The sequence below is a fragment of the Cryptomeria japonica genome, chromosome 9 (genome assembly GCF_030272615.1).
Source record: "Cryptomeria japonica chromosome 9, Sugi_1.0, whole genome shotgun sequence".
In the NCBI taxonomy this organism is placed as follows: Eukaryota; Viridiplantae; Streptophyta; class Pinopsida; order Cupressales; family Cupressaceae; genus Cryptomeria; species Cryptomeria japonica.
The window spans coordinates 121877718-121900705 of NC_081413.1; the positions used below are offsets into that span (position 1 = coordinate 121877718).

The following is a 22988-nucleotide window of genomic DNA, read 5'->3' on the forward strand; positions in this document are numbered from 1 at the left end:
TCTTAATCTACTCAACAATTATTCTAGATACAACCAATTCACTCCTCCATACAATCAGTATACTATCTCATACAAACAATCATATTATCACCTAATTTGTTTTAAGTTTATAATAGATCTTCTCATATTTCCTTTACCCTTGGAACCTGAGTGAATGTTAGGCTTTTGAAATAGATATTTACAATTGATTATGGATCTTTATATTAGGTTTTTTTATATTAAATGTAGACAATTGATTTAGGAAACAAAAATTAAAGAAACATTCTACAGTCACGATAACCTTAAATTGAAAAGCTTAACAGTAGAAGTCTTTCAACGCACGGAAACTAAAGTGTGTCCCAAAATAGAAAGTACGTATAGAGAGCACTTAGGGTTCCTTTCGTTGCCTTAAAAATAATAACAATAACAATAATAACAAATTTAAAGATAAATTATTCTTGTTCCAACATATCATCTGCCCAAATCTAAAAACATGTATAAATACCAAAGGCTCCGGGTCAGACAGACGAAGTTATATATATGCTCTGCATATCGCGTAATATATATACTCTGTATATCTTGGACAGCAGAATCAGAAGAATGACAGAGGACGAGGAGGAGATGAATTATAACATCTTAAAATGAAACAAACCAGTAAGTTTACGCACAGTTATCTGCATTTGCATTGAAAAGAAAAATCGGAAGAGAATATTGAATAGCTTGTTAGATTGAGCTTCATCTGGAGATATAATGGATTTGATGAGCTTCTGCCTGGAATTGCAAGAATTAGGGTTTTATGAAAAACTTCGAATCTCTCGCTAGGAAAGAATTTCTGCGAATGTGTAATTTGTCAGATTAAGTTTCACGGAGGTAGCTTTAAACATTTTGTTAAATTGGATTTTTTCCAGAATAGATTTTAAGTTATAATCCCAGAATTAGGGTTTTTTGATAACTTCATATTTCTGCCGTTACAAAAATAAGCAGAAAAACAAGAATAGCTTATTAGATAAAATTTCATTGTAGAGCCTGAAGAATGGGCTACACTTAAAAGGGAAAGGTAAATCGTGAAGGTGACCGCCCGTACTAGGTTTTTGAATTAGCGGGCGGTTATTTTTGTATCGTGGGTGGTTTTATGACGGCAATAAAGGAGGCTGCCGAGGAGGCTGCTGCGGCTTCGTCATCGTTTGGCATGGGAGGTTTTATGGATCAGTCGTTTATGGCGCAGGGTCGTATCGAGAAGAGCGTGGCCAGAGGTGGGGAAAACAATGCGGAGGAGCCACGGGAAGGGGGCCAAGAATCAGTGGTAGTGGAGCGCAGGGGCGATTATGCGGCCATATGTCGCTGGAGCATTGCGCAGTTTGGGAAGGTTAAGGCCAGGGCTCTGTGGAGCCGCTATTTTGAGGTAGGTGGCTATGATTGCCGGTTGCTGGTTTATCCCAAGGGTGATTCACAGGCTCTTCCAGGCTACCTTTCAATATATTTACAGGTCATGGACCCTAGGGGGTCTTCGTCTTCAAAATGGGATTGCTTTGCAAGCTACAGGTTGTGTGTTGTTAACCAGAGGGATGAAGCAAAGTCCGTACAGAGGGATTCCTGGCATAGATTCTCTGGAAAGAAGAAGTCTCACGGTTGGTGTGATTTCACGGCAAGTTCAACAATTTTGGATCCTAAATCAGGGTTTCTGGCCAGTGATACGGTGCTTATTACAGCAGAGATTTTGGTGTTGAATGAATCGGTATCATTTTCGAGGGATAATGAATTGCAACCGATTGTTGTTGCACCACTGCCTGATGTTCTGAGTGGAAAGTTTACTTGGAAAGTGCACAATTTTTCTCTGTTTAAAGAGATGATCAAGACACAGAAGATAATGAGTCCCGTGTTTCCAGCAGGTAAGGGGAAATGCAATGGAAGCGTACATTGTTTTTGATGTTTATAAAGTAGGGCTGGTTTTAAGAATCCATATCTTTTCAGAGGTTCCAAATTTACAGTTTTGAGATTTTGTTTGGTTCATAAATCTTTTGTATAAGGATGAAATTTCAATGAACTTTACCCAGAGCTCTTTACGTGAAGTTTAAAAGTCTTCAGCATTCTTATACGTTTGGCAAAAAATGTTGTCAGGAAATTTAAGAAACAGGAAACGCAGCAAATGTTAAGTGCCTGAAAAAAAAATAATGAGGGGAATGCTAAGACTTACTGAAAGCATCTGATAAAGTATTTGAGATTTCTGCAGTGCATAATTTTCTGGATAGAACTGGGTCAGTACTATCAAATATATTGATGCCGTTGTATTGAGAAGTTTTATATAAAGTTTGAAAATTTAATCAATGTTTCTTCCATGTGAAACTCAGCAGATCTTTTGTTTCTAGCAATAAGTTATCTAGAACAATCTTCTTTATTGTTTGAAGAATTTGAGACATAAGAAACCCAACTAACTTAGATATATAGATATTAAATTTGAAGGAACTATGAAGTATTGGATATTCAGAAACTAAATTTTGAGAATTACAATGTGCATAGTTGTTTGTGTGATGACTTTTGCCTAGATTCTGGTCAGCATGATAAAATATATGGGAATGGTTTTATTGAGTATTTATTGAACAAAGTTTAGAAATCAAATTTCACTCGCTTTTTGCAGTATAAAATTCAGCAACCCTTACATGTTTGACAAGACAATATTTAGATGAATCTTTGTATTTGGGACTTGGAAGACATTTAGATATAATTAAATCAGCAATCATAGACATGTAGATATTAAATTTTAAGGATCCATACATTTGTTAGAAGTTTCGAAATGAAGTACTTGAGATTTCCGCAGTGAATAATTGTTTGGACAAAACTTCTGGATGGAACTGGGCGAGTGTTTTGTTATTAATATTGACAAATGACACCTTTTTATTGAAAATATTTTATACAAGTTTTAAAAATCTTAGTCAATGCTTCTCAATCTAAAATTCACCAGTTTTTATATTTCCGAGGAAATAATTGTTTCGATTAATCTCCAATAATGCTGGAAGAATTTGAGAAATATGAAATTCAGCAATCCTAGATGCATAGAAGTTGAATTTTATAGAACCATTATATAGGTGTCAGAACCTTAGAAATTATTGTTCATCCTTGGAAAACAATTGGGAGACATGCAACTCAGCAGCTTCTTTTGTCTGGAAAAAATAGTGAGGCAAATTTATATTACTTTCAGACAATCGAGGAATTTACTCATGAAATTTTCTTATATATATATATATACAAAAAAAAATATTTAGGCAATATTTTGTTAGTGTTGGAAAATAATTGTGATTTAGCTCAGCATTTTAAAAATGCCTCACAAGTATTTGAAGCTAATCTTTGTTGATATTTGAAAAAAATTTGAGAACTATTAAACTCTATTTACTTTAATGTATGGAAAGTAACGTTAAAGTGAATCTTCTTTACTGTTATAAACTTTTGAAAAATATGAAATTCAGCAATTTGTTTTTTGACTGTTCAAAAGATATTGAGTCGAATCTTCATTACTACCATTGGAAAAAGTGAGAAAAATGAAAACAATTTTATGTCTGTCAAAAAAACTGAAGATAGATCAGTTTATTGTTGGAAAAGAACTGAGAAAGAGGAACTCAGTAATTTTCTTAAATCTTGCCAAGAAATATCGATGTCAATCTTCATTATTATTTCAAATCAAATTAAGAAAAATGGAGGTTTATTGACTATTAGCCACTGAAATTTTCCCTACTCTTGATACAGGGGAATGCAATTTACGGCTCAGTGTTTACCAATCTTCAGTCAATAGCACAGATTATCTCTCAATGTGCTTGGAGAGCAAGGACACTGAGAAGTCCATGCTGGCAGACCGGAGCTGCTGGTGCCTTTTCCGGATGTCGGTTCTGAATCAGCGTCCTGGCATGAATCACATGCACAGGGATTCCTATGGCCGATTTGCAGCTGACAACAAAAATGGTGACAATACTAGTCTTGGATGGAATGATTATATGAAAATGTCTGACTTTGTGGCACCAGAAACTGGTTATCTGGTGGATGATACAGCAGTTTTCAGTGCATCCTTCCATGTGATTAAGGAGTCCAGCAGTTTTACTAAGAACTTGGGTGGACTTATTGGAGGAAGAGCAAATGCCAGGAAATCGGATGGGTATTTAGGGAAGTTCACATGGAGAATTGAGAATTTTACAAGGTTGAAAGACCTCTTAAAGAAGAGAAAGATTACAGGGCTATGTGTCAAGAGTAGGCGATTTCAGGTTGGAAACCGTGACTGCCGCCTCATTGTCTACCCTAGGGGTAGGTTATCTTCAAACCTGTGTTATCTTTTCTTAGTTGCAAGATTAAATAATGTATAAACAATTTTATTTTTTAAATTATGTTAATGTCTGCTGATGATCAATGTAATTCAGTGAGACTCAATTATACAGCGACTTGTCAGTAGTACTGCATAAAAATTCAACAACTAATTCAGTGAGACTCAATTATACAGCGACTTGTTAGTACGAACAAATGCTTGTATATATAGCTGCTAATTATTTTCAATTAATTGTGTGAATTTGCCATAATAGATTTTATCTCTAGTTCTCCTTTCTCATTCCTGTTTGACTCAACGTGATTGAAGGTTTAGTGTGTTTATTTTGTATCAGTAATCATTCTTGTTTTAATGTTCAATATATATGCTGCTTTTTAGGAATTTAATTATTGTTTCGTCAACAGAGAGGAACTTATCAAGAACTAACTCATAAAGCTTTGGACTGCAGAAACCTTGAAATATCATATGATCAAAGATCGCTTCTTGTATTAATGGTCTATTACCACAACAGTAACATATATTGATTCTATACAACTATGATTGATATGGGGCTTGTCATTTAGAGATGCTACAACTACTTTGGTTTTGGCAGTATTCTCTAGGTATTCACTAGCTATTCCTGGTTTTCAGTATTCGTTGGATCTATGGATGTCAATATGAAGTTGAACACATGCTTGGTTGTTTCCAATTAAATGCTTGAACTTGCAATGATGGAATCAAGCATGATTGGCAAAATCTATGGACATCGTTATGAAAATAATGTTTGGTTGTTATTTTTGTTTTTTTTATTGGTAAATTTCATTTCATGATTGCCTTCAGCATAGATGCCAATTTTGAGGGGTATTTCCTCTATGAAATTCTCTCAGGATTGGCACCTGAACTTGTCTTTTGGGGTACCATGTTCAGAATTCCATGTGGTAGTTTACTTAATTCAATGTTCCATAATTTGTTTATCTAATAATGCAACATGTCTTGTACACAGGTTTCCTTCATGAAAGCTCTGATGATTATCACTTGAGCTCAACCTATTTGGGAAATGCTTGGTTTAATTGTTGCCAATCAGCTGTGTGAATTTAGTGTGATGTAATTAAGCTCTGTTTTTAATTTTTGGTTGTTTTATCTAGTTTGTTGTTTTCACTTTCAACATATAACTTAAGACTATAAGTGCATTGAGACTTGAGATTTTGTTTCTACGATTGTAAAACTCTTTAGTTGCTGACCTTTGTGAGGCTACAACTTGATTTGCTGCCAAGCTTTGTAAAAAGGTCAAAATTGAAAGAGTCACAAATTTGAAATAATTTATACTAAAGGTGAAAGGAAAAATCCCTTTCTTCCCATCATGGGTACTTATATACCAAGTTGGTGTGCTGGCTTTACTTTGACCCACAAAAGTCAATTGTGTTATAAGTGAGTTAAGTACCTTCAACAGCTCTGCAGTTTTTACACTTATAGACAGTCTGCTGGCCAAAGCACAGTAAAGAGGTGCATTTAATGAACAGCACTGGCACCAAAATTTCTGTTTTGATAATTACCACGGCTGGCCACAGAAATCTATAAACTAATACATAGACAAACAACTAAACTAACTGGATTCATAGCCAGCAGACACAGAAGACTTCAAAAACCTATCATTTCATTGACGGACAGGTTGACTTTATACACACTAAATCGACAGTGGTGCTTATAGACAAGAGAGAATGAACTTAAAGCAGTTGAGAAATTCCCAATGTTCTCACTGCCTAGGTGTGATCTTATTTTGTGAATATTTCTTGCTTATTTTGATTGGATTGAATACATATATTATTTCTGTTTTTGTAATTGTGTCTTCTTAGATTTTAATTGAGCTGCTAAATGTTATTCAGTGAATTGTTTTAACATCTCCTGGCAAAGCCATGCTGAGAGTCTTGGGTTTACATTCTTCTCATTAGCAATTATTATTGTTCTGCATTGCACTGCATTGGGTCTTGACTTTTGAGTGTTTGTGTCATTTTACAAGAAGGTAGGATCGAAATGTAATTTATTTTACTTTCGGTTGCATATTGAGTGTTTATATGTTATTTAACTAGTAGATATGACCGAAATGTAATTTATGTTCATCTTCGATGGCTAATTCCTGTGGTAGATGACAAGAACTTACAAGAATGTTGTGGATGTATCAGGACAATCGCAGCCACCTTGCCACCTTTCTGTGTTTCTTGAAGTTACAGATCCCCGTAATAGTTCTGCAGATTGGAGTTGCTTTGTTAGTCATCGATTATCTGTTGTCAATCAGAAATATGAAGATAGATCAGTTACAAAGGAGTCACAGAATCGTTATTCAAAAGCTGCCAAAGATTGGGGCTGGCGTGAATTTGTGACTCTAACTAGTCTATTTGATCAAGATTCAGGATTTCTTGTACAAGATACTGTGGTGTTTTCTGCAGAGGTTCTGATCTTAAAGGAGACCTCTGCAATGGAAGGATATGCAGAATATGATGTGGATTCACATTCATTGGGATCTGAGAAGAATATCAACAGAGGCACATTCACATGGAAAGTGGAAAATTTTCTTGCTTTTAAGGAGATTATGGAAACTAGGAAGATATTTAGCAAGTTTTTTCATGCAGGGGGCTGTGAACTTCGTATAGGTGTGTCACATGTCCAATTTTAGAGCATGCATATATGGGACATGTTGATACTTGTTGGTTTGTAAATTAATTTTTTCACATTGTTATACTGACTTTTGTAATGGTGGTGCCACCTATTCTATGGTAATGCAGGTGTGTATGAATCCTTCGACACTCTCTGCATCTACCTGGAAAGTGATCAATCTGCGGGAACTGATCCTGATAAGAATTTTTGGGTGAGATATAGAATGGCAGTGGTAAATCAAAAGTACCCAGTTCGAACTGTATGGAAGGAATCATCTATTTGCACAAAAACTTGGAACAATTCTGTCCTCCAATTCATGAAGGTCTCTGATATGTTGGAGGCAGATGCAGGATTCCTTGTACGAGATACAGTTGTGTTTGCTTGTGAAATTTTGGATTGTTGCCCTTGGTTTGAGTTTTCTGATCTGGAGGTATGTCTATTTTTAGTAGACTTTGGTTTGTTTCGCTTTGATCATTGTCAGAAAAAACTTTTTTCTGAAAACAAAATCAACAGAAACTTGGTTGTCTTTATGTGCTTGGTTTTTCTACAAGAAGGCTTTCACAATTGAATTGCCATTGACTCCAAATTTTACTATCTCATAATTACACTCAACAATCAGTTATAAACTCCAAACTTATAGTATGGCCCTATTTTAAAATAGGCAATTTAAAATAAATGTGTCCATGTCTGTAATGGTTACCATATTGCTTGATTAAGCACCTTATTTTTATGAAGTACATGATTTATTGCCTATATACAGGCTATAGATGCTTTCCTTTTTCATTTTTTTGGTTTTAAAATGCGTTTTTACATTTTTTATGGTATTATTGCCCTTATCTTGTAGTGATAGTACCGTAATCAAAAGACTAGTGCCAGATTGTGCAGTATTGTGATCAAAAGACTAGTGCTGGATTGTGCATTTGAATGCTTGGGAAGTCTCTTCTCCATCTCAATGAACCCTTGAATTATCTCATTTAATGCAGGGATATGTCCTTAGAGGATGCTTGAGGGCCTAAAAGTATAATGACTAAACTGTAATAACCCAAACCATTATTTTAAACAGTAAGTTGTGGGTTTAATTGTTTTAATCAGATTGATTAAATCCAAAAGTTTTTCTTCACTGAAGCGTTGAAGACAATTTTTAATCATTAACTCAGATTATAATATTTTACCTGAGTTAACAAAATTCTGATTTTCTCATGAAATTTAAAATATTCATAACGAGGACTACAATATTAAGAGAATCATTTATAGAACCTTTCAGTTTAAATATAAAGTTTGGAATTACTTTCAACTTTCAAGTCCTCGACAATGGTAACAGAAAGGGACAGTTGCAACAACAAGGACTATGGCTGCAACAATAGCATACAACACTGAAAATTACACGACAAAAGATTACAATAGTTTACCAGTTGTGTTGATGCATTGTAGATTAGATCCATGACTGTGGAGTTCTCTTACGACCTTTGTATGAGGTTGTTCGATTGGACCAAATTGGTTTTGTCCTCTGGTTTCTTGCATGTTCAAGGGCTTTTGTCCTTAGATCTGACAGCTTGAACGCTTTGTGCTCTGAGTAGTTTCAATTAGGGTTTCTCTACTTTTTTGAACACCTCTCTTTAGGTATTCTTCAAATTGACGATGTGCATGAGACATCTCTTGAGGGCTTGGGTCATTAGGACATCCTGAAGAAATCCCCTTCAAACAGAAAACATCTTTGGGTCACCAAAAAATTTCTGAAGCATCGTTGTGATGGCCTTGAGTGTAGGGAATGTGTCTCTGTGGACCACTATCATATTGTTTACATGTTAGTCATGTGCTAATAGTTACTTCTTAGTTATATTTATGTCTCTTTCTAGCTCTTGAGGATTGTTGGGGGCCTTGGGTGTTTGGAAAGCTACTAGGGAAGCACTGTGATTCCCCCTAGGTTTGTGCACCCTGCCTCCCTTAGCAATGGATATTCACTCACTCAAATCGTGGGATCCTTCATTGGCTTTTTTCTGGTGTTGAATGATGTTGGTGCTAATTTTTCTCTCCAAATTGTGCTATGGATGTGTGAATTTGTTGTTTTAACTTTTAACCTCTGATCTTCTGTTTTGGTCATCAGCAACTTGTTTCTTCCAGGCATCATTCTCTCACTTGACTATATGTAATTGCATTTGGATCATGTGGGTTGAGGTTGCCAACTTTTGTTTCTCACCTGTAATGTCCCCAACTCGGATATGGTCTAATTTAACCATAATCAACCTATTTTCAAAGTACTAATGACTTAAACTAACTTGTTTAAGAGTCAAGTCTATCTTACATGAGTCAAATCTGTGATATTCGATCTTCTTTAGTCTATTAAGTACTTGCTAACTTCCCATATTAAACAATCAATCTTATTCTGATTCATTTATAAATCATTTATGTATTTATTAATTATTATTTGTATGAATTATTATATAATATTATTGAGTAATTTCTAAAATATTATGTTAACCATAATTATTATATTAATATCTATTATAATCAATATCCATATTTACAATCATTATGTTACTCCTTATTCTGATTGAGTGTGTATATATATATATATATGTATGTACGTATAAACAAACGAATTAAATAATATTACTAATTATTTATGGATTTGCTAGTATCCTTTTATATAATCTACTAATACTACTACCATTTAAAACAATCCTAATTGGTAATATGTTTAGGGGCCGGTATTGGCAGACAGATCTGACGCATGTCAGATCTGGTCTGCCACTGTCATGATACTTGTATCCTTATTAAATATATTGCACTCTATGTTATTATTTTCCTTAATATTAAACTCTGCATAGAAACATTATCGGACTTCATAAAGTAGAAATACATATTAAGCACATCCCATGAATGCCACCAAGAACAAGATGTTACTGCCCGTAACTTAATAACAGTTCTGATCTGAACTGATCGATCCTGCTGGATATTAATATCTCATATGTCATCCGTCTCCCCCTTGAATCATTTATATTCATCCTTTTAAATGCCTTATGGACAGAATAGCTGTATCTCTTCTTGGGAATGGACATACCCTTCCCTTAATCGTGTCTCTTCATGAACAACTGTTCCTATCCTAATCGTTGCCTTAACATAAGCCTCTCTCTTTTTATTATTAATCCCCCTCCTTAAATAGACATTGCAGCTTTAATAGGTCACGATAAGAGGCATGGTGAAGACATTCCCTTTCTCATAACTCTTGCTAATAATTAATCATGATTACTTGTGACCCTATCAATCATTACTAATGCAGTTTGTGTCCTCTCTTAGGATCGCGATTATGTTAGGATATCTGTAGCTTGTTCTATATGATTTCATTGATGAATGATGGCCACAATTATAGCTACAATCCCATTTTTCTTAAACATTGTAATCCATATTCAATTCGTTCTTCCCTCCTAATTGTTCTTCTTTGATAGTCTTGGCTCTATCAATCTGCAATACATTTGACAAACACCTTCCTTATCGGTCTTTCATATGCTGTGATACTATCAGGTGTTTATTTGCTAATGTGTATACGATTCTTAGGTTATGGATGCCACACCAGAACTTCCTCCCGATCGCTGTCTTACTATATTTAACATCTTAATCTCTTGTCATTTACACAGCGTTGCTTTCAATTGTGATCGATTGTCTATTCATAATATTATTAATTTAATATTACTAATAAATAAATAAATAATAAATTATGTTTCATGTAAATAGTAAATAATAATAAGAATAAAATAATAATTAATAAATAAATAATAATATTAGTAATAAACATAATATGTAAATTATGTTTATAATATTATTAATTTAATAATTCGTTGGTAATTATTATATTAATTAATAATAGTTACTTTATTAGGATATATATAAAGATCAAGGAGGGGACATGACACCCCCCAAGTTATATATATACATTGTTTTAGTGTTTAGTTACTAATTTGACCCTATGTTTGGTAGATTTCCAAGACAAGTTTCTTTGTTTTAACGTAGTCTTGGGTGAATCTTTATGTTTATTTTCCCTGGGAAGAATTAACTTCACACCTTACCAATTTGGAGCCTTCTAATGCTATTTTGGAGGACCATTAATGTGGTGGGAGCATTGATCAGAATAAGATGGCTGATCACTCTTAAAGAATTAAATTTTATCTTAATAACTACTTTTTGACATCTGTTAGAAGTGAGATCAATCTCATTGTACTTCGAGTGTGAATAATTTTTGACCTCGCACTTGCCAAATGATACATAAAGTGGATTGTTGAGTATTCCACAGACATCAATGGGATGCAAAGAAGTATATTTGAACTGACAAGTTTTGTTGTCCTTTTCAGCCAAAAGATGTTGTAAGCATCAGAAAGAGACTTTCATTATGCTCAGAATTTTTAACAAGAATGAAATTATTCCAGTGCAACTTTGTGACATCACAATCATCTAAAGATTCTATACCAGTTTTTAATTACTTTTTGGCTTCTGTTGGAAGTGAGATCAATCTCATTGTACTTTGAGGGAGTGATTTATTTTTGACCTCTCACTTGCCAAATGATACATATAGTGGATTGTTGAGCATTCCACAGACATCAATGGGATGCAAAGAAGTATATTTGAACTGACAAGTTTTGTTGTCCTTTTCAGCCAACAGATGTTGTAAGCATCAGAAATAGACTTTCATCATGCTCAGAATTTTTAACAAGAATGCAATTATTCCACTGCAACTTTGTGACATCACAATCATCTAAAGATTCGATACCAGTTAAAGGATCACTGCACAAATTTGAGTGAAAAGCATGCAAGTAACTTTCTCTTTCAACCAGCCAAGATTATATGGTTTGAGGACAAGTGTCTGTGTACATATTGAAGGCACTCCACATGACAAACAACCTTTTATCCTTTTTATTAAATTAGCATGGTCAAACTTTAAAACATCATATATAAATTCTACCAATATAAGGTTTATTGCAGAAGTTTGAGTGATATGCATGGCACGTCTTTTTCTCTTAAAGCCAGCCATGTCTAAGCAAATAAAGATATGTTCTCTTGACACAATAAGGCTTTCATTAACTTTGCGAGATATCAGATCCTTCTGATTGTCATTGTATGATGACTTAAGTATTTGCTTTTCTTAATTTGGCATTTTATTTTAAATGATCACTGTTTCTTTTGGGAGAGTACTTTTCTAGCATCAACAGTAAATGTGGATTCGGACTTCAACAAACAATCAATTGCTCACTATAGGATGCTTCTAGAAAAGCCTTCTGAGTTGGATGGCAACCTTGCCGGCCAAATTTAGGGTCCCAAGCATCATATTTTGAGATACAGATGAAAAGGTATGGGCCCGATAAGTTGACTGTTTGGAACAGCTCTCAAACAGTATTTCTGACTCAGTGCCAATTTGACACAAGCAGCTTGTCTTTATCTGGCACGTCATGCCAGTTACTCATTCCTTCGAGACGTCTCACATGTCTGATAGCTATTCAGGCTCTTGAGTTAAATTAGCTACAGCTTCTCTTTCTATTAGTTTCATTTCCTACCATGCTTGGGCATATAAAAATAGCATCTGCTCGGGGAAAGTAGATATTGCTAGCATTGTACATATCTCTTGGATCAGCAAAGTTTTTGGTTCGGTGCTCATTGCAATTACTGTTCTCCATGTGAATATTTGGCCAGTTATTTGTCACTCTTTCACCTTTGTTTTCAAGTGTCTACTTTTGTTATAGTACATTAAATTTATCAGTTTAAGTGTTGCCATTGGATTAGTGATGCCATGTTCTTTACAAAATTCGAAATCATGTGCATTTTTTTGAATGCTTGTAAATTGCATGCCTATGTATTTTGTGCTAACTACAATGCTTTTTATTTTTTGCCACAAGTTCTTTAATGGGTCTGTCAGTCAGATAGTTTCGAAAAACAAACATAACTAAACTAACCAGAAGAAGTTTGAAACTATCATGATGGAGATTTGAAAAGCCTGTTTTGTGGAATTTTGCCTTTCTTCTTTAACTTGCTTTGAGATTTCGATATCCAAGGCAGACTAGAATAATTTTCAAATAAACATTTGATGCTAGGTTTATTGCACATTGAATATGTATGAGTTATCTTTACTGAACTTCAATTGAAGCATATGGTTAGGATCTTGGGACTCATATTTGATGAAGGAGGTGTTTAATTGATCAATATATTGTTAGACTTTCAGTTTAATAATCTATTGTATATGTAGAAAATCTTTCTTGAGTTTGTCTTTATATTCAAGATGGATAAAGTCTACTTAGCTGCCTCAAATTTAACATTAGTGCAAATCAAAGTGCTTGTCAAGCTGTGAAGTGTCCATTTTGAGATTTCAACCATGTTTACAACTTGCAGAATATAATCTTTTGATTTTTAGTGGATTGCCAAGATTGGAAATAGTGTTTGGATTGAAGACTTCAAAACAGTCAGATTGAGTTGCTTGATATTTAGAATGCTGTCAATTATTTCATTTCATTTACGTGGCGAAGTGTAAGTGTTTCAATTAGACTAGTTCAAAATGGATAAATCACATCATAACACCATAATTAAGAAGTGATAATATTCTTAAGAATAGCAAAACGTAAAAAAAAAATTTGTGTTAGCTAATGCCAAATATAGTCCGTAGACATCAAAATTATAGCAACAATGATGAAAATACCAGGAATGGGTCAAAAGACAAAAAAAATGATATATTCTTGATGTATTCTTTTGAAACAATTGTTGTGCTAAAGTTTTCAATAGTCAAGTTCTGGAGTGTGCTCACAAAATCAAAGAAGTGAAAAGTTCTTTGCATGCTAATTTTTGCTTTCATATTGTAGTTGTGCACTCTGAACTTGTTAAGGGGTTACCTTTTAGTCATATGGTCCTCAAGGATGCCATCATTTGTTTGCATGACTCACAAGTTCAGGCTGACCGTTTTGTTGTGGGAGGTGAGAAGTTTAAAATTTTATCTTCACTGCAGGAAGTGAAAGACTACAAAGAACTTTGATTGAAGACAATCATGTGCCAGAATGTTATATGTTGTAATGGACAAGTCCTTGATGCATGCCACCTTAGTTTTTAGACAATGACATTTTTATTACTGAAATCTATTTGAATCTTCAGTTTATTGGCATCTCTGTTTCTTCGCTTTGTCCATTTAGATGTTCCTTTGATGCTCCTCCCCATCTTTTCCTTCCCAAAAGATTTGTACAATAAAGTTGAATGGGAAGACACTTTTCAACAATCCATTCAGGTCACTTGGATTTGCCCTCTGCAGTTACTCAGATCCAATTCTATGCTGAGTATTTTGTACAAATTCTTAGCATTGGAAATGGAAATAGATCCTTTTTGTAACAATGACAATACTATACTAAAGAAAATAGTGTTTTAACTGCACTGTATAAAAATAGAGCTTTCAAATAAAAAATGCTTCAGCTGAAAATGAAAATTAACTAATTTAACTGCCTTCATCAAGTTATGATTCTAACTATTCAATTGAAAAGTAGTTAAACTTTTATTGAACAGTAAAAAGGAACCAACTACTTTTGCCATTAAATAAGAAAGAGAATTCAATATAAGTACCTTTTCTTTATCAAAAGATAAGATAAAACTTCAAAGATTACAATCAATAAGCTTTCCAAATGGATTCCTTTGTGTCAAGCCTTGGCATAGCCTAGAAGAGGGATAGCATCATCAAAGGCTTTTCCTTCCAACCACAGACTTGGCAGTCTCCCACACATCTTCCAACTGGAAGTGGCCCTACCCTTCACGAGGGTGCAGATTAAGGACCAGGTCTAGTTGCCATCTTGCCATCTAAGCTTGGTGTTTGGAACCTACACTCATCTAGTCAGTCACACACTATAGATACTCCCTAACTAGTATGACCATCTAACTAGTAGGTGTATTTGGTTCATTTGAACTGATGGTCACATGCATAAAGCAACACTAGCTTGGCCAAGGTTTTAACATTGCAAGCACACTCAATGTGCTGTCAGTATTCACCACCCTTGCTCGACTTGTACATTCAAATACTTGAGTTCAACTAACTCGTTGGTTGCCAATCCACTAGACAACCAGCTGCTTAATGTCTACTGACACTAGCTATCTTAACGACCTTCACAGGATAATACCCCACTAGGCAAGTTGTTTGCTTATTGTCTACTGACATATAACAGTCAATGACGATCTTTAGAAAACGTTCTCGATAGAGTGTTTTTATTTATTTTTTAACTCTTGGTAGTTTCCTTTTCGATTGAACAAAGACAACCTACCTATGTGACTTTTCAAGGTTAATCACTAATCATAGATCATTACTTATTTAACAATACTGACATTTATTTATTTGATCAAGATGCTTAGCCTTATTGGTCAGCTAAAAGAATGCTACTCCAATTGAGATGGGTCCTTGACCCTATTAATCTTCTTGGTATTTCCAACTGTATGATGTCTATTGATGTATAACTGTCTATAATGACCTACATGGGAATGTGACAATAACAATCCAGTCCTTAGATGAATCTACTGACTCTTAACAATCTTAATTGTCTGTATGGTTTACCAATAACCTAAGTTGTCGGTTCAAGTTCGGGCATTTGTTCAGGTTCGAAGAACCAGTATGCTGGTATGCCAAATTTTTGAAAAGGGGTTTGGGTTTGTTAGTATAAAAACAATTATATATATATATATATATATATATATATATATATATATATATATATATATATATGTATGTATGTATACCATAGTTGAACTACTTGCCAAAACCAAACTCGCCAAGGCTTGAAAAAAAAACTCGGCCAGTACTCGGCAAAAACTTGGGAACTTTAAAACTGCTTAAATTTAATTAGAAATGCATTTTTTTGCAAAATTCAATGAGAAGATGCATCCAATGAGTCAATAAATGAGAATACAAAAGAAACAAGCCGAGTCTAGATATATTTAAATGCAAAGTGGGTACAAAATTGCATCCTCATGAAGAATGCTTATGGCTAGAAGCAAAATAGTAAATAGTTTTTGTAAAACTAAAAGTAAATACATCATTACAATTACATCTTCCTCTTCCCAGCTTTAGTAAAAACTAGGGGAGAGGTAGAACTAGAGGGTCTAGTCCTAGAAGTCTGCTGTGGGCGTGACTGTGCCTCCTCGCTTGGTATGTCTTGCTTAGGTTGTGGCTTGTCCTCCATCCTGGATGAAGCTATGTCTCTAGCTGCTCCTGGCACTGGGAATGACTCCTCATCCTCCTCAATGTCATCCAGTGTGAAACCAAATTTACCCCCCCCCCCCCCTCCATAGCCCGCCTCTCCAAATCAGTGATGTTATCCTCTATAAACAATGGAGGTTGCTCCTGTGATGTCCAATCACTGTAAGGATCTATATCATCCAAGTCAATTGGACCAGCTGTTGCTTCCTCTACCTTCCTTATGCACAACCGAAGATTATATTGCACAAAGACAAGGTCATTGAGGTAGTTTTGCGCTAACTTGCTGCTCTTCTTCATGTGGATGGCTTCAAACAAGCTCCAATTGCGCTCACAACTGGATGAACTACAAGGCTGACATAAGATTTGGAGGGCAAATTTTTGAGATTTGGGGTATTTCCACCCCAACTTTGCCACCAAGCATCTGCAAAATAAAATATTGAAAAGTTAGAAAGCAAAGAGGAAAGCGAAAACATAATTTATCAATCACTTTAGACCCCAAAATCCAAATGGCAAATGTTATACCTAGGGTTTGAGTGGTTCTTCCTCTCTTGGCCAGCTTCCTCATAATTTTTGAGTTCGGCGACAACGAGTTCTCTCACCTGAACCTTGGGTATCATCTTCTGAATGCATGTGGTGAGACCCTCCATGACCTCTCCATTAGGATCCAAGTAAGAATCCCCGAACTTAAAATGAGGGTTGAGGAAGTACCTTGCTGCATGAATGGGTTGGTGGAGCTGATTGTTCCACCACTTATCAATAATTTCCCAAATGGGATCAAATTTGAGTCTATCCCCCTTGTAGTATTTTTTGATAGACTCCTTGGTCGTATCCATGGCCTCATAAATATACCCCATTGGGGTTTTACCCCCAACTACCAAGCGGAGAACTCTAACCAAGGGCTCTGACATCTACAATTGAAAAATACAAATTACAAAAAGATTAATTAAAGAAGTTACAAATTAATAATGAGACTTGAATCAAGAATAATTAAAAATTCAAGTTTTGAAGTTACCTTCACAATCTCTTTAGCCTTTTGTGCAAAATGGTTGTTGAAGACTATGCATGCGACATCCTCTTCTTCAACCTTCTTTGAATAAGGTGAGTCTAGCCATGCTTGATTCACAAACATTTGTTCCAAAGAAGTCAATGCACCAAGAATGCTTTGCAATGTCAAGAAAATCGTTGCAAACCTTGTGACACCGACTCTCACCAAATCTCTCCCTTTGGTGTACTATCTCATCAAATGTCAAACCCAAGGGTGATTGTAAATATATTTCGTGATCCTCCTTGCATCTTCCACAACTGGAGTCACCCAATCAAGTTTTCCTATGTCCTCCAAAAGAAGGTCAAGGATATGTGCTGCACAAGGTGTCCAAAAAAGAGTGGGGTGCCTATCTTGGAGGATTCTACTTGCTGCCACATATGCTGCTGCATTATCTGTGATTATTTGCACCACATTCTCTACTCCCATCTCCATGACAATGTACTCCAACATTCTAGCCAATGTTTCTGCATTTTTCACTTTATTGGAGGCATCAACCAATTTCAAGAACACCACATTGTCTTTGCAAGCAACCAAAAAATTAATAATGGTGCGTTTTTTGCCGTCTGTCCACCCAATGGAAAGAATGGTGCAACCATATTTTCTCAATTCTTTTCTTTGGTCCTCCACCACTTCTTTTGCCCTATCAACTGCATTTGTGAGCAACCTACAAGAACAAAGTGTAATTAGGTCTAAGTACACAATTTTGATTTAATAAAGAATTGAAATCAAGTGGACTACTTACGAACACTTACGAACCTCCCACCCAAATCCTTGCGAGAAGGGGCCTTGTACCCTTTTCCTCAAACTGTCATTGCGGTAACCAAATTTAGCCAATAAGGACTGTCTGCCACATTGAATGGGATGTTGTTGAAGTACCGAAAATCAACACATGCAATGTTTGTTTTCTCATGTGCCTCCCTATTCCGTCCAATGGCCTCTAATGATGGTTGTGCTCCAAGTGTGTTCCTGGGCACAAAATAACTACCTATAGACTGTGTCCCTGATGGTGATGCAGCAGGTACTCTACTAGAGGAAGCATAAGTGGTGGCCGAGGTGGTGCTGGTTTTGTGGATACGTGGGCCACAACGAGAGCCCACTATGCCTTGAAGTGCTTCTTATTCTTCTTCAATGTCAATTGAAGCACCTTGAGATTCAACTATGGCTGCCTCTCATGGCTATTTTTGCCCTCTCCCTTTGCAATTTTTTCTCTTCCCCAGCTGAAAGTAGGGCATTAATGTCTCTTTTTATTTCTTCGGTGGCCCCAGGACATACCCTAGCATCATGCTTCTCAATGCCTGCAAGGTGGTATTTGAGGCGGTTTATGCCTCCATGAATTACTTTTTCACATTTAATGCAAATCACCGACCTAGGGTCCGGTCCTTCATAGGCATACCTCCAAGCCCTATCTCTAGCACCTTTAGGACGGTTGCCTATATATCTAGATGGGCATGGTTCTTGTGGCCAATAATACCCTGAATTTTATTAGAATATTTAATTATATTTTAGTCATCTATATTTAGTTCCTTGTTTAATGGTCATTTAGCTTTTTAGTTTAATGGTCCTTGTTTAATGGTCATTTAGCTTTTTAGTTAATTAGCTTTTAAGCTTTATTTAGCATTTAGCTTTTTCTTTTTAGTTAATTAGCTTTTAAGCTTTATTTGGCGTTTAGCTTTTTAGTAGTTCACTTTAAACGACTTGTTCTTAATTTAAAACGTCGTCTTGTAATCTCTATATATACATTTGTATATTGTTGAATACATTGTCAAAAATAGTGTTAAATCTTGTTTCAATGACTCAAAAGTCATTTTTGACTACTTAGGAATGATTTTCTATTCATCTAGATGCAACAAAAATAAAATAAAATGTTTTAGAAAAACAGAGGAAAAAAATTTAAAAAAACCTACCTGGAATCTGATTTTTCTCCAAAAACCGCTTGAAATCCACTTAGAATTGGCAAGAATCGATGGAAATTAGTTTGCAAATGTTTGGGAGGGTGTTTTTACCCTTACAAGCAAAATACAAAACATAAAATGATCAAATGAGCTTTTTTTTGATGTTTTCTGGTTATGTTCGTAGGCAATCGAGTATTAAACACGGACTTGTCAAGTTTTTGGCGCGAGTATAAGTCACAAAAATTCGCGAGCCATAATAACTCGCGAGTTTTAGTTTTTCACTACTTGCTGAGTAGTCCATCTATGTATATATATGTATACTATTATTAATTATATAATATAATATAATATAACATAAAATAATCTAATATAATATAATATATAATATATTATAGTATATTATATAATAGATATATTATATTATAGTATATTATATAATAGATATATTATGTTATATTATATTATATTATCATTAAATTTCAATTTATAAAAAACCTTAAAAATAAATAAACCCCGATAGCTACTTTGACCGTTGCTGAGATACTCTGACCAAGGGTTGTAGCATGTTAGCTGAGTCAGACACAAAATGTCAGCAGCAGGAGGCCAAAACAGACTGCAAAACATAAGATAAATTTCGCCAAATGGAGTCACCAAACCGAACTTGTAACTGTATACGAACCACGAACCAAAAACATATTTGGGCAATACGGGGGCCTATTTATCCGAACCCGCTAACTTAGCCAATAACAATAATTTCAGAATTCTTTCTGTACTGAGCATGTATAGCTGATTAGGTAAACTTTGGTTCAGTCAATATTTTGGCTATTAACTTAAGCCTACACCGTTCTGGCTTGCATTTATAAACATTGTGAACCACTCTTGAGACCTAGGTATCTGTTGCTATCCGTCTAACTTTTGATTAACCTAATTTCACGGTGGTCCCAATTGTTCATTTATTAAGGATTGAAGTATTAGATTCATGTTTGAGCAAAATTTTTTTTTGCCCTTTGGGTTCGTGGTTCAGGTTTGTCTGTACACTTGTATATATATATATACACACACATTATATGCAAAAAATTAAAGAATTATACTGGTTTGCTTCAGCAAATCATTTTGGCATATGTCTTCCACTGCTATGGCATGGTTCGTATCATCATTGCTATGATCTTTGTTCTTCCAAGAATGAACCCGTTTGAATGGAAGTGCAGCTCCAAGGCACTATCCGTCTCCACTTTTGGCAGTAATGTGAAGTATTAAGCAAACCATACCCTTTGTATCTTCTCCACATTGAGTCGACTTGCAATAACAATTAGGGCTCTGTGCTTATACTCCCTAATCAAGAACTGCAATATTTACCAAAATCATAATATTCCGCAATATATGATGCACCAGAAAGCTCCACTGAGGAATTAAGAGCTCAATTCTCTGATTGATGCACCTAGAATGCTGTGATTCAAAGGAGGAACCCACGTGTCTGGAAGCTTTCCTGTCCAGTGGAGTCGGCTCAAAACAAGAGAATCCAGACATTAATATTTCATCTCAAAAATATAGCTTGGATTCACACCTGGGTTTGCCCAGGTGTGGCCCTGGTGCGCCCTAGGATCCTTGGGTTCTCTGTTTGTCCGCGTTCACGGACCCACTGAGAACCTAGAGCCCCCAGGGCACACTTGGGCTGCACCCGTGCATACCTAGGCGTGGACCCGAACTCACACAGACCCGATCCAGGTACGACTGCCGAATACCACAAAATCAATAACTCAGATTTTAGCAATTCCTATTCTTGAACACTTGTGCATGGAATCTTCTACTTTTAATAGTCTATATGTTATCATGTATGGAAATCTCTACCTGTACTTCAGCTTGCCTTAATTGCATTTTCTATCATTGCCAACGAAGAAGTTGCATCATATGCTTTTGACTATTATTTTCAATTGGTTGATCAATTTTTAAAGAGAACCAACCAATGAAAATGAATATTTCTACTTAATTTATGGTTGATTATAACCTTTAATATCAAGGGTATTCTCACTCCCAATTTGATTTAACATGGTTTTAACTTCCATGGAAAAAAAAGTCTGTTCTACTGAAAGAGCTTTTTGGGATTTATTAAAAAGCTAAGGGGTAGACTAGTACACTGAGGAGAAACAATATTTCACATAGAAAGATGATTGGGGATTTATTGCTCAAGAAGATGATTCTGTCATCATCAGATGAAGCAAATCAATTTTGAGATGGGAAAATTGAGGCACACTGCTTTTATTACTTCGAAGGGTGCCTTGGAAAGTTTGAGGAAACAGAGTTTTACTAAGATAAAATATAAAGACCTAAAATATATTGGTTTCAAAGTCTAGTCACTGAAACTCTTTATGTACTTTAGATTGAAATTTAAATAAATATGATTTTAAAGGTGCTTGCCAACATGCTTTTGCACTGTTCCAACATTTCAACAATCATACTTCTTAAGTCTAACTGGGGAATGAAGAGACATCTACTTCATTCCATTAGGTTGATTGGATTTAAGAGTAGAACAAATAAATCATTGGTGCACGAGCGTCCTTGGGTTAAAGTGGCTATCCAACATAAAATACAAAAACAACAAAACACATTCTCAACATATATTCTTAAGTTGGAAGTAGGTATTGGCATTGACATTGAGAGGAATGCTTCAATGGGCAAACTTAATTAGTGTCAACCTCCTAGCATTTTCATACGATCATTTGAAGATGATTGAACATGGTGAAACAAGTTACAAGTCTTTGCTACCTTGTTATCCCTATACCTATGGTAGAACCTAGCAATCTTTGAGTGGGAGGGGCTCTTGGAGAATGTTCAAATTAGATAATTATGTTCGGTTATGATTAGATAGTTGCCACTAAATGTTCAAATTCTCAAATATCCAAAAAGGACCCCTCTTTGAATCAAAACGTCAAAATTGCTCCGTGGAAGGTGTTTTGGTGCATGGGTGAAGGTTAGAATTCAATGGGCCATCCTAGGAGAAAGTTTAACTGCAATTCTTGTGTGAGCGTTTGAAGATGGAGTAAAATGAACTTGTTTTGATTAGGCAGTTCAAACAAGAGTTTTGAGGCAAGAAAAGCATCCAAAAATGTCACTATTTGGGGTCAAAAACGTTTTTCATGTTTGCTGTGTGAAAATGTCCCTGGGGAAGAAAAATAGAGGGAGTTTACCTCTAGAAATGAGGAAAAAACTTAGTTTAATGGAGCAGCAGAGGAATTTGCAAAGATAGACCCAGAAATGAGGAAGAAAAAAGGGAAGTCCAGGCCACTTGAAGGTTGGGATGATTGGAAAGCTCTCACAAGGAACCAACAACAGATTGAATGTGTTTTCATCTCTCATTTAGAGTAAATAAAGTTCTGAAATGCATGCCCCAGGCTGTAGTGAGAAATCAGGTTGAGAAAATCACCGAAATTGTTTGACAAAATGGAGTTATTTCATTTTCTGCCATAACAATTAAAGAAAGGTTAGAAAATGTTGTTTGTGTGTTGTTTGGAAGCATTTATCCCTTCGAACATTGTTGTAGGAGAATCAAAATCTGATTCAAGAAGCCTGAGTGTGTTAAACATTAACCTTGCTTGTATGCTTTGTTAAAAAACACCACTTTTATAAAAAAACAAGTCCTTTTCTTGTTGGAGTCTGCTTGAGCTTGGAAAAATGTCGAAGTATGTCATGGGATTCGTTTTGAGTTCTCATACCCTATATCTTTTCTTGAATCTCACCTGATTTTAAAGTTTCAGGCAATTTACCAACTTATTAGGTAAACTATCCTGCTAAAAGATAGAATTTTCAAATTTCATGCAAATAGCCACCGAAAGGGTGGGGACAACAGTGGGAAAGTTTGTTTTGGGCTGTTAGCACATGGTTGGCATTCATTTGATTCCTGGGATAGACTACGCCAATCATCTTTGGAATCATAATTAATCA

The 22988-nt window shown here is 35.3% G+C and overlaps 1 protein-coding gene across 2 annotated transcripts in view; it reads left to right on the forward strand.

The window, feature by feature from the left end:
- Positions 1–456: 456 nt before the first annotated feature.
- LOC131062761 (uncharacterized) overlaps positions 457–22988 on the forward strand; it is a 54226-nt gene continuing 31694 nt past the window's right edge. The window contains exons 1-4 of one of the 2 annotated variants that reach the window (XM_059211242.1): positions 457–1868; positions 3718–4266; positions 6442–6909; positions 7042–7343. In XM_059211242.1, coding sequence (XP_059067225.1) covers positions 1112–1868; positions 3718–4266; positions 6442–6909; positions 7042–7343 — 2076 coding nt within the window. In that variant the 5' untranslated portion in view covers positions 457–1111. The remainder of the gene's footprint in view (positions 1869–3717; positions 4267–6441; positions 6910–7041; positions 7344–22988) is intronic. The other variant, XM_057996481.2, reaches the window with a different exon arrangement.